The 12866-nt window shown below is 48.3% G+C and overlaps 1 protein-coding gene across 1 annotated transcript; it reads right to left on the bottom strand.

Moving 5' to 3' along the window:
• Window positions 1-1960: 1960 nt before the first annotated feature.
• Window positions 1961-3637, bottom strand: LOC149523989 (uncharacterized). The gene is made up of 2 exons (XM_089780111.1): window positions 2844-3637; window positions 1961-2648 (listed from the first exon to the last, which is right to left on the bottom strand). Exons 1-2 carry the CDS (start codon window positions 3391-3393, stop codon window positions 2098-2100), a joined length of 1101 nt encoding a protein of 366 aa, XP_089636237.1. The 5' UTR covers window positions 3394-3637; the 3' UTR covers window positions 1961-2097.
• Window positions 3638-12866: the final 9229 nt, after the last annotated feature.

Genomic DNA, 12866 nt, shown 5'->3' with positions numbered 1-12866 from the left:
AGTTCGAACTAACTTAGTTCGAATTAGTTAATTCGAACTAAGCTAGTTCGAACTAGCGCATCTAGAACTAAAAACTAGTTCGAACTAGCGTTTTGCTAGTTCGAACTAGCGCGTCCACACTGATTGGACGCAGGGGGGCATTTAAGGGCAGCTGAAACCGGTTCTGGCAGGGCATCAGGTCAGCAGTTGCTTTGTGTGGCTGCTGTCTGAGGCTATCTGAGGCTCGTGCTTAAAGGGACCCCCCCTGGACAGCCGGTTCTCAGCTTTTCCTGCTTGCTTGCCAACCTCGCCGAGGGACAGCAAAGCGTCGGTCTCTGTGCCCGTCTGTGTCGGTGCTTCCCTTCGGGGGGGCCGCCGCAGGTGGCAACATGGAGCCACGGCTCGCCCTGCACCTTCTGGTGCACGTTCTGGACTTGCTGCTGCAAGCCTGCCAGCAATGGCTCGAGGCTGCCTGGCACCACCTGGGGAACGTCAGCCCCCTGCCTCTCCGCCTGGCCGCCCTGGGGGCCGTGGAGGAGCCGCGGCAGCGCCCCGGCACCGGCGTGCCCCGCCGCATCTGGCGTCTGGACACCAGCAGCGACTGGTGGGACCGCATCGTCCTGGAGCGCTGGGACGACCGACAGTGGACCCAGAACTTTAGGATGAGGAGGGACACCTTCCTGGAGCTCTGCGAGTGGCTCGCCCCTGCCCTGCAAAGAAGGGACACTCGCATGAGGCCCGCCATCCCCCTCCAGAAGCGGGTGGCCATCGCCCTCTGGAAGCTCTCCACGCCGGACAGCTACCGATCCGTCGGGAACCAGTTCGGCGTGGGGAGATCCACTGTCGGAGCAGTGCTCATGCAGGTACGGCGCTCGTCGGCCACCGAGCCGGGGGGGAGGGGGGCTGCGAGGAGGGGATGGGCCGCCCCAGGGACAAAGGGGGGGGCGGGAGGAGGCGAAGGCGCCCCGCACCGGAGGGGTCGGGCTGTCCCGGCCGTACTACACGCCGCCAGGGGGGTTGCTTCCGGGAGTGGGGCGCGGGGCACTGCCAGGGCACGCACGCTCCCAGCCACCCGGGCGCCCCACTGATTGACGCTTTGCTGTGTCTCTCTCCGCAGGTGGTCAAGGCCATCAACCGGGTGCTGCTCCGCAGGGTGGTCCGCCTCGCCGACCCGGATGCCGTCATCCGGGGATTCGGCGCCCTCGGCTTCCCCAACTGCGGGGGGGCCATCGACGGGACGCACATCCCCATCCGTGCCCCGGAACACCAGGCGTCCCGGTACGTGAACCGCAAGGGGTACTTCTCCGTCATCCTGCAGGCCGTATGTGACCACCGGGGACAGTTGACGGACATAAATGTGGGCTGGTCCGGCAAAGCACACGACGCCCGGGTGTACCGGAACTCCTCCGTGTGCCAGCGGCTGCAGGACGGGACCTTCTTCCCCGACCGCCACATCAGGGTCGGGGATGTGGACATGCCCGTCTGCCTGGTGGGGGATGCCGCCTACCCACTGCAGCCCTGGCTCATGAAGCCCTACACGGGACACCTCAATCCCTCCCGCCAGGCCTTCAATAACAGGCTGAGCAGGGCCCGCATCGTGGTGGAGGGGGCCTTCGGGCGACTGAAAGCCCGCTTTCGATGCCTCCTCACCCGTCTGGACCTGGCCGAGCACAACATCCCTCCCGTGGTGGCGGCATGTTGTGTGCTCCACAATTTGTGTGAGCGGAAGGGGGAGGCTTTCTTGCCAGCCTGGATGGCTGAGGCTGACCGCATGGCTGGACACTACGGTCAGCCCCGCACCGCCGCCGTCCGGGAAGCCCAGCGGGGGGCTATCCGGATCCGGGAAGCCCTGCGGGAGAGCTTCCAGGTGGAGGAGGAGGAGGACTGACCTCTCCCTGCATGCCCCACCGGGGCCTTCTTCCACCCTACCCCCCCCTTCCCCTTTCCCCTCCCTACCTACTGTCAAATAAAGACACCTGTTTTTCCAACAAAAACGTCTGTTTATTTCACAGAACTGGGGTGGGGGAGGGAGGAATGAAGGTGGGAGAAGGGAGGGGGAAACCTGGGACGAGGGAGCTGGAAGGGGAGGGGAGGGAAGGGAGGAAGGGAAAGGAAAGCTCAGGGGTGGGAGTCTGGGTGCCTCTCCCGTCTCGCCACACTGCGGGTCCGGGGGCGTCGGTGGGGAATGGTTGTGGAGGGGGGGGCAGAGAGGACAGGGGGTGTGGAGGAAGCAGGAGCGGAAGCAGGAGGAGCAGGAGGAGCAGGGGGAGCAAGAGGGGGAGCAAGAGGGGGAGCAGGGGGAGCAAGAGGGGGAGCAAGAGGGGGAGCAGGGGGAGCAAGAGGGGGAGCAAGAGGGGGAGCAAGAGGGGGAGCAGGGGGAGCAAGAGGGGGAGCAAGAGGGGGAGCAGGGGGAGGAGGAAATGGGAAGCGGTCTAGCAGGCTCTGGAGGTGGCCTCGCAGGGCACGGCCCTGCTCCTCCAGGGCCTCCAGACTCCTCTGGCGCAGCCTGAGGTCCTCCTGGACCCAGTGGTCCTGGAGACGGAGCTGTCGGTCCAGGAACCGGAGATGCCGCCTCTGGTAGTCCTCCTGGTTCCTGGCTGTCCTGCTTGCCCGGGCGCGGGCGGCTGCTGCAGGCGGGGTGGTGCGCCCTGCAGTCCCCGGTGCTGCAGCTGTGGTGCAAGAAGACCAGCGGTCAATTACCCCAGGGGCCCAGGTGTGTGAAACCCAGCTCCCCTCTGCAAGGCCAGGGCCCCTGCAGGATCCCCAGCTGCTGCTCCGTAGTGGGCAAGGCCCAGGCGCACGGTCCCGGGGCTCCCTCTCGCCCCAGCCCCCCGTACACATAAGGGGAACACGAGGGTACTCACAGGTGGACGCCTCCCCGGCCTCTGATGATGCAGGCGAGCGGCTCTGTGGGGTGCCTCGGGGGTCCCGGGTCCTGGGAAGGCTGGCAGCAGGCTCCTGGCTCTCAGAGCCCTCTTCCTCCTCCTCGGTGTCCAGGAGCGGTCCCTCTGCCCCGGGGTCAATCACGTCCCGGGGGGCAGGGACGGCATGAGGCCCCAGGATGCGGTCCAGGGCATGGAAGTGGGGGCAGGCCTCCGGGTCAGCCCCTGGCAGGCAGGCCCGGGAGTAGGACTGCCGCAAGTCTTTAATCTTGCAGCGCACCTGCTCCCGGCTGCGCTGGTGGCCCCTGGCGGCCAGGCTGGCAGCCATGCGTCCATAGACGGCCGCGTTCCGGTGGCTAGTGCGGAGATCGTGGACATTTGAGGCTTCCCCCCAAACCTCGATGAGGTCCACGATCTCCGCACTTGACCAGGCGGGCGCCCGCCTTTTGCGCCCCCGGGCAGGCTCCCGGGAGCCGCCAGGCTGGTCGTGGGGAGCAGTGGAGGGCTGGGAGCCCTCGGATGGCTGGCTCATAGTGTGGCAGGTGCAGGCTGTGCAGGCACGGGTGCTTGCAGCCTTGCAACTGGCACAAAGTGAGTAGCCAGCCCGTGGCCCTTTAAGGGCTCCGGGGCCGGGAGGGGGGCAATAGAGTTTCCCTGGTGTTGGCCAGAGTGGCCACCAGGGAAACCTGGGAAGCCTTAGCCTCCCACTAGTTCGAACTAAAGGGCTACACAGCCCTTAGTTCGAACTAGCTAGTTCGAACTAGGCGTTAGTCCTCGTAAAATGAGGTTTACCTAGTTCGAACTAAGCGCTCCGTTAGTTCGAATTAAGTTCGAACTAACGGAGCGCTAGTGTAGCGCATAGGAAAGTTAGTTCGAACTAACGTCCGTTAGTTCGAACTAACTTTCTAGTGTAGACATACCCTCACACTATGCAGGTTACACACCTTTCATTAACAATAGGTTTGGTGACTAAATGGAAACAGAGATCATATGCTCCTTACGTGGGTGGGCACCCTCAAGAACAGCAAGGCCCAGTCCTCCACAAATGTACATACACTAGGATTCCTGACCTCCTGCAGCTAGGTAACCCTATAGTCAGGGATACATGCTGAAAATAGATCCATGATATGGCCTCTGTAGCCTATGCTTTTTAGCTATGCCAGCTATATTTATGCCACTCTGGCTTGCACTCATATGAGATGACATGATACAGTAGCATTTCTGACATCGCTTCATTTCACACATTAGCGTGACTGTCAGCTCCTCCAGTGTTGATCTTAGCAAGATAAGAACATCCTATCCTTACTATCAAATTCCAGCTGACACTAAAGTAGCTGCTGCAGAAGTTAATTACTGATTTTACATTCACTGTCCTCTGCCGTCCCTATAGTTGAGTAGCTGGGTCCTGCCAATTCACAGAGGGCCAGTCCTGCTCCCATAAAGTCAATTGTGGAATTCCTATGATTGAACCCTGCTTCCCTTGCTAAGAGTCAGGGATTAAATTCTGCCAGAGCCATCTGGAGCAGAGCCGTGGTAAATGTTCTGAAACCATCTGGTGTTTTATAGCATATTGAGGAGGGGCTTATGAGGGGGCTCCAGGAAATATTTAATCCACATCTAAGCCCAAAGTCCAATTCTAAGGCCTGGGAAATGAGATAGAACTTAACTGCATTGGGTTGAATTTCTAAACAATGAGTCCACACCATCATGATAGTTCTGTCTACTTTAAGGTCTGTTAAAGTTGATTTCAGTACTCCAGCTTTTCACAAAGAGTAATGCTAAATTCAAACTTGCATGGTCAACTTTACGGTAGTGCAGATGTAGCACTATGAAAGTCGAAGTTTTTTACCTCCAAGAGGTGTCCCACGGTGCCCTACAGTGACCACTGTGGCCAGGACTTTCAACTCTACTGCTCTCCACATGAACAGGAAAAGCCCTGGGAAAATGTAATTGTCATTTCCTGCATGGCCAGCATGGTGAGCAAACGTCAGAGCAGGCAGCACACCTGAGCAGCGCACCTGACTATGAGTTCCCAGAGTTGCAGACAAGCACAAGCATGGAAATGCAGAAGATCCTGGACCTCATGGCTTTGTGGAGAGAAGAATCTGTACTAACCAAACTACAAACCAGCAAAAGGAACACCAATATCTGTGCCAAGATCACAAATGGCATAGAAGAGAAAGAATATGCACGGAATACCCAGCAGTGCTGCATAAAAATAAAGGAGCTGAGGCAGTCATACCAGAAGACAAAGGAGACAAACTGATGGTCTGGATCATCGCCACAAACTTGCCACTTCTATGAGCAGATATGTGTGATCCTATGGAGGGACCCAACCAGCTCCCCTAACCAGTCTATGGTTTCCTCCCAAGACATTCCTCAGGCAGCCTCAGCACCAGCATGAAGGATAGCATCGATGAGAAAGAGAATGAGGAGAGTGGTCAGCAAGCAAGCAGGGCAACCAGCATCACCAACGGCCAGGACCTTTTAATAACTTTGGAGACAGGCACTGATCCCAGAGAGGTCACTTCTGGTGAGTTCACATTTTTTTAATCATGCTACAAATGGGTGAAGGTGTGATCTGTGGTGGCTCCTCTGCCTACAGAGTTGGGGGTTCCCTGTCTGGCGATAGAGTGGGAATCATCCCAGCACATCTCCAGAAAGGAATTCTTTAATCCTGTTTACAAGGTCTGTGTGGAGGCCTGCTTTATTCCATCCTCCACGGTAGGACACCTTCCCATGCCACGCTAGCTGTGAGTGGTCTGGCTGCTCATTATTATTGGCTATGCGCTGTGCCTTGACCCCTCATGTTCTCACAAATACTACGGAGAACACAGCAGGCTGCCACCACAATGGGAATGTAGCTTTTGTTGAGGTCTAACCTTGTCAGTAGACTGCAGAACCTTCCCTTTAAATGCCAAAAAGCACATTCCATCACTATTCTGCATTTGCTAGCCGGCAGTTGAGCTGCTCCTTCCTGTGGTCCCGGCTGCCCATGCATGGCTTCATGAGCCATGGGAGCAAGGGGAAGGCTGGGTCACCAATGATCACTATTGACATTTCAACGCCTCTGATGGTAATTTTCTGATCTGTGAAGAAATTTCCAGGGTGCATCTTTCTGAAGAGGCGGGAGTTCCTAAAGATGTGTGCATCTTTCCAGACCATCCCATTCTGATGGCAGTGAAACAGCGCTTGTGATCCACCAGCACCTGCAGCACCATCAAGAACATTGTATAAAGCCTCCGCCCGAGCTATTAGCCTGTAAATTGGAGTTATTGGATTTACGCATAAATTTTCTGGAAATGCATTAAACTGTAAGATCCTGCCAACATGTGATGTAGAAAATGACAAAACCTGCTGCTGATTGCATTGCTGTGAACACTGTTTGAGGGGGCAGTTGTCTTCTAAGTCACTTTATTGACATGTAGACCATTAAGATAGGAATTGTTCATACCTTTGGAAGGTATGTTTGTAACTATTGGGCTTAGAAACTTTGTAATTGTTTCTTTGTAGCTTCCGCCTGCTTTGCTTTTTAAGTTCAGCAACTTATTGTAAGTTCTGGGATTTTTGAACATTGCAATTTTGTAATGTTTGTAACTTTCAGCCACTTTGTTTTTTAAATTCTGTAACTTGCTCTAAGCTCTATCATCCTGTGATAAGAAAGCATGTGTGAATGGAGACTGGAGTATGTTTGGGGCGAGGAAAACAGCAAGGCTAAAAACGTGGAGCCAGGAGCTGACTAATTAAAGCAATCATGGAGACACTGCTGCTCTAAGCAATCAAAGGACCCAGATCCAGGGAGGTCTGGAGATGCTCCTCGGTGGTGGAGGAAGGACTCTGTGTTCAACAGGAGCCGTCCATTTCCAATAAAAAGGAGAGAGCACATGGCAGAAGCCTTCTTTTTGATCAGCTCCCCCACTGGGATCTATGACTGCAGGCAGATACTTTGGATGTACTATGCCTTGGCTTTCTCTCTCTTCCTCTGCAACCCTTTGCCTGCCTAAGGGTATGAGTGCCTGAGGACATGAATGAATGTGTGTGTGAGAGAGAGATAGTTCTCCTTGATATAATGGCATTCAATTACAGCTTAATCCCCTTTAGTTTAACTCTATAGTGGATTGTTAATTCCTCATTTAATAAATCCATATAAGTATAAACCTGGGGTGGTCCTCCAGTGAAATTTAGGGTAACAAAGTACCACCCCCTTTCAGTAAATGTACTCTTTGGCTAGGTGGTCAGGGGCTAAGAAAGGGATGCAGATTTTGTCTATCGCCCCACCACAGTTAGGGAACCTCATCCCGGCAAAGCCGTTCTCTAGATCCTCCTTGTTTCCCAGAGTCACTACTCGCTGTAGCAGAAGAGTATTGAAAAACAACAGCCCCCATGGTAGATTTCCCCAATCCAAATTGATTCCCAGCTGACTGGTAGGTGACTGGTGTTTTAAGCTTCTACAGGATAATTGCCACTGACTTCTCCTCTGTCAGAGTAGATCTCATTCTGCTATTCTTGTGCTTCAGGGCAGGGGAAAACAACTCAAAAACGTCTATAAAAGTGGCCTTACATATGCACAAGTTTTGCAGCCACTGCCGATCATCCCATAGCTGCATCATTATGCTTTCCCACAGGACTGTACTGGTCCAGAGGAATCAAATGCTGATGGCATTTGCCAGTGGTTCAGCTCAAGGGCTTCACAAAAGGGTATGTTCATGGCCTCCCGAGATTTTTCCTCATTCCAGCATAAAGCGAATGCCAAGAAATATGCGAAGAATATGCTCAGCACCTATGAGGAATGATTGGGAGATACTAAGTAGCTGCCTTGTTTCATACAGAAAAGATTGCATGTATTAATAGACACTATTAAAATTCACAAATGAATTTTATCCTAATCTCACACCATTGAACTGAACAACACAGCCAGGCACTCTTTCTACATTTCTGTTTCTTACTTTTATGAACATATTTTTTTCTTTTAGGATTAATTATTCCTGCAGCACAAGATATAATTCAATATAGCTATTGAAATCCTTTACAAATAATTAACATAGCATAAAAAACCTTAATAAATGGAAGTTTCTGCCAACGAGCCCTCCAATTTTCCTACCATCAAAAGAAGATATGCACCTCAGTATAATTTGTTGTAAGTAAGTATGCTTAGAAAAATAGAGCATGGAAATGATTTCCATAACCTTTTATGATTCAGATTTAAATTTATAAAACATCATTTTTAACTACAATAGGTATAATCCAACTATACGTTTAATAGTTTATATAAACTGTGATCCTAATTTGATCTCAGTTATACCAGCTCAGTTATACCAGCTCTTTACTGGGGTAATGCCAGTGACTGCCAGTCTTTCCTGATTTACCTCAGCATACGTGGAATCAGAATTTGGCTCTAATCCTTTTTTTATTCTGTACACTAACAACAATATTTATCCTTTTCTCTTCCCTCTTCCCTTTCCAAGCCCTTGAGAGAGTTCAATGTCTCATTCATTGTCAAACTAAGATATTCTCTGGCTTGGCTTGACAAAGCCCTGGCTGGGGTGATTTAGTTGGGGTTAGTCCTGCTTTGAGCAGGGGGTTGGACGAGATGACCTCCTGAGATTTCTTCCAATCCTAATCTTCTGTGATTCTCTTATATAAAAGAGACAGCGATTCAGCACAGTATCACCAGTAGGACTGTGAAAACAGTATAGCTAGAACTCTAAAGCTAATCAATTTCAAGGAGAGTTCAAGGTTTAGCTCTATTACTACCAGCAAGCCTAGGTCCAAGATGTTCATAGCTTACACAAAAACAACAAGGAGTCCTATGGCACCTTAAATACAGATGTATTTGGGAATAAGCTTTCCTGGGTAAAAAAAAAAAAAAACCCACTTTGTCAGATGCATGACTTCATGCCCCAAAATAATATATTAGTCTTCAAGGATGTGTCTAGACTACAGGGTTTGTTTGGTTTTTTTTAAAATGTGGCCTTTTTAAAAAAAAAAAAAAAACTTCCCCTGCATCTAGACTGCTGCCATGGTCTTTCGAAAGTAAATCAAAAGAATGAGGCAATTTTTTCGACCGCGGAAAACCTCATTTGACAAGGAAGAATGCCTTTTTTTCAAACGTGTCCTTTCAAAAAAAAAGGTGCTATGTAATGCAAACTGTGCTTTTTCAAAAGAGAGCATCCAGACTGCCTGGGTACTCTCTTTCGAAAAAGTGGCTTGCTTTTTTGAAAGTACCGGTTCTAGTCTAGATGCTCTTTTTCAAAAGAGGCTTTTTCAAAAGTATCTTTCAAGAAAGCCTCATTCGAAAGAGGCTTGCAGTCTAGATGTAGCCTAAGGTGCCACAGGACTCCTCATTGTTTTTGCAAATACAGACTAACATGACTACTACTCTGAGACATAGCTTCTACATTTAGCACAGGTTCTATTACAACCACAGATCAGCATTTTTTGAGTGTATAGAGCCTAATAGTACTGCATTACGTATTAAACTGAAACTAATTTTAAACAATCCTGACTCAGATCATCTCATATCACTTTAAACGTCATTTGTTTTCCACCTTATCCCTTATAAGCCATATAAGCATTGGAGTCAGGCAGTCAACAGCTCATTATGGAGATAGATGATATAGAATAGATTCACTATAATAAATTTCTTCTTTTTTCTAGTTTTCAATGAGAAACTTAAGCTCTTTGCCCCATCTTGCATGGACCGCTATTTAATGACTAGAACATACTGATCTGACTATTTTGTACTTTCTTTTATCTCATAATATTTTCAGCTTTGCTAAATCAAATCTCCTTTGGATTCCCCAGGTCTGACATGATGTTAGAAAAACTTGTCATAGCTGCTTACATTGGCATATCACATTATTCAGTCTAGCAGGCAGGATGCACCTTCCCAACCACATGTCAACCCTGCTAACTTTCAAAAGGACAGTTTGCTAAAATTGTGTGGCTGACATCGTTTTACAAAGCACACTTCCTAGAGTTTACATTGTTTTATAAAAATACAGGAAATCACAAATACAGTGGCATTGCCTCATGCCAAGAGTAGGAGCATGTATGGAGAAGTTCACAATAGCATAATTCTATGCATGTTTTGTTGTTTATATTCTGAGGATTTCATTGCTCTAACTACATAAGAACTGCCATAAATGACCAGACCAATGGTCCATCTGATTCAGAATTCTGTCTCTTATAATGGCTGGGCACTTCAGATGAAGAGGCAGAAAGCCTCTGATGGACAATTACAGAACAATCCGCTCTTAGGGAAGTTTTTCCTCTCAACAGTTGCTGTCATTTACTGCAGGTAAGAAAATGACTAGGTGCAGACTATCATTTCCTGACCATGCAAGAACCTTTACTAATGACAATACAAAATAAAAAAGGATTATTCGTTTGAGTAAAGTTTTGCAAAACTGGTCTCCAGATTTATTCAGAAACTAACCTCTTTTCCAATTCATTATATTAATATTTTTCCTGAAAAAAATTGACTGAGCATATGGATTTTCTCTTATAATTATTTAGCAATTTTATTTAATTTCATAAGGATACTTTAATGTGTATTACAATGTTTTCAAAGTATGCTTTCTCTTTTACCATCAAAATAACCTAGTATATACATAGCATAGAATCTGAAAACTGTAAGAATAGGACCTAGTTAAGAGTAGATCCCTAAACATGGGATACAGATTCAACAGTGCCATGTTAATAGGAAACAAAAATTAACACTATCCTAATTTAGATAAAATTATTTGTTTCCTTCCCTTCTGCCTTCCCCTACAAATCATGACTTTTTCTAACCCTCTAGATCCTTGAAAAGGTAATAACATAGAATTAGGGAAAGTTAACTATATCCATAGATGATGGATTTTGAATGCTAAAAATTCTATTGTTAGTTCTTCCTATTCAAAGATATTCAGCTAAAGCAAGAGTGCAAGCCATCAGCTTCATGAGTAACTAACTACTTAGAAGGCAGCATCTCAAAAAGTGTTTTTCATTATGTTATATTTTGTGCATATACTTAGTAAGCAGAATGCACAATTTATAGCACCAGAGTTATTTTTAGCAAGCATTCATATCTAATCATAGCAAGCAGAACTCTTTACTCTGACAATCAGTTACCCTACTGGGTTGTATAGGGCTATTCAAGATCAGGCCTTTTTATTGATTTTTTTAAATTAATGTTTTGCATAATTCATTAACATTATTTAATGAAGATAATTTTTACCTTTGTTCTATGGTCATATTACATCTAGCAAGAAATCACCAATTCTACAGGAATTTATATAAAAACACAATTATTCCTTTCTATATTTGCTTTCCAAAAGTGACCCTTTCTACAAATCCTTACCATGCCATGAGGACTTTTCTGAATGAGGGAGAGTCTTCCATCTCCGCATGACCACACTGCCCTTCCCTAAACCCAGAGAGAGCCTCCCACATGGTTGGAGTTCCACAGCTGTGAATGACAATGATAATGGTTGGGACCAAGGCAACTCATTCCCACACTCCAATCAAACCTGGGGAAAATCTTCCTGTCACCCTCTGAGATGTCCCTGAAAGGGGCTCTCCCACCCGTATGCCAATCTGACTTAATCTTTTGTAGCTTCACTTGAATACAGCCTCACTATCACCAAGGCATGAGAGCTCAAGAGCCAACTCAGAGGCACAGGGTTAACATAGCACATATGAGCAGATTGATATTGTCTGAGACAGTACCATCATCTATTCTGTTGCAGACCAAATCCAAGCACTACAATCACAGAATGGCTCAAGGGAAACTCAACAGCATCTTCCTTTCATTAGAGTAAATACTCAGATGCTTCTGTTCATTCATGAAGATCAATCATTCAAAATCTGATACCCCTGCCATTTTTAAGACTGTTTATAATGCTACGATCGAGTAGTTTTTGACACACAATATTACTAGCTCCTTGGGGATAGATTCATCTAAAAATAACGGAAGACTGTGGTCTGTTTTTCAGCTTCAGAACTGAAATAGCTCCATGCCACACCTAGCAGTCAGAATTGTAGAGATTAGCCACAATAATTTGGATTTTAAGAAAATTCTAATCCTTCAGGTTCAGTCAAGGCCTGTTTAAGTCAAGTATGCCTCTTTTCCTCACATCCATCTCCTTAAGCCCCTTCCCATGTGTCAAGGAGCTAAGGTTACATTAACTCCCCCTTCCATTCAATAGCTCCATAACTTTCCAGAAATTCCAGTAAAAAGCTGAAGGTAATATAAGAAGTGTTTCCTCTACTGACGCAGTTAGTACTTTACCTAGTACGATTTTGGATATTTTCTGCAAGATCAGGTCTGAAAAATATAAGGGCACAAAAGCTGAGGGAGAAAATCAGGTCAGTTCTTCTATAATTTAATAAAGCTGTATATGTACAACAGATCTACATATGCCAGTGCATCTGGGAGGGGCACAGCCAGAAGAGCAGAGAGGATGAGAAGGTCATTTCAGTTTGGCTTCAGGTTTTGATCTCTGCTTTAAATGCCCCTGTAGTGGGGCACTATTTGGAAACCATGGGAGGGGTGGGTGAGCACAGCCTGCCTACTTTTCAAAGTCCATCCCTCAGCCCTGTAGGAGGGATGACTAGACCCAGGGTCCGACTGATTCCTGGGGACAAATAATGACAAAAGGGATCAAGGTGTGGGGTCACAGGTTTAAAACAAAGGAACTGGATGGGGACACCAAGCAGAGAACCCTGGACAGCACCCACTGCTCCTCAAACCTGTCGATGAAGCCAGTGGATGCTGCCCAGAGGAACTCTGCCCAGATATGTGACACAAGGGAGGACCGAAAATAGGCCCCACTGTCTCAGAGAACCCCCTTGTCTAGCATCCTCCTCCTGGTATTATAGCTGGCCAGGAGGAGGTTGACGAGGAGGTCTCACGACTTTGTGGGGCTACGGATAGGGGAGTTTGGGGGGGGTGGAGAGCCCCATGCACTGAGCAAGCACTCAGGGATCCATCCAGTCCCCATGTCGTAGCCCAGGACCTTG

This window comes from Pelodiscus sinensis, chromosome 8, assembly GCF_052426305.1.
Source record: "Pelodiscus sinensis isolate ZL-2025 chromosome 8, ASM5242630v1, whole genome shotgun sequence".
Lineage (NCBI taxonomy): Eukaryota > Metazoa > Chordata > Testudines > Trionychidae > Pelodiscus > Pelodiscus sinensis.
Note: the sequence above shows the minus strand (reverse complement) of the source record. Positions and strands in the feature narration are given on the sequence as shown.

Excerpts from the sequence above, each read along its gene's own strand:
- LOC149523989 (XM_089780111.1), bottom strand. The coding sequence starts at position 3,393 with ATGAGCCAGCCATCCGAGGGCTCCCAGCCCTCCACTGCTCCCCACGAC. Across the intron at positions 2,649-2,843 it reads GGCCGGGGAGGCGTCCACCT|CTGCAGCACCGGGGACTGCA; the intron begins GTGAGTACCCTC and ends CTTGCACCACAG.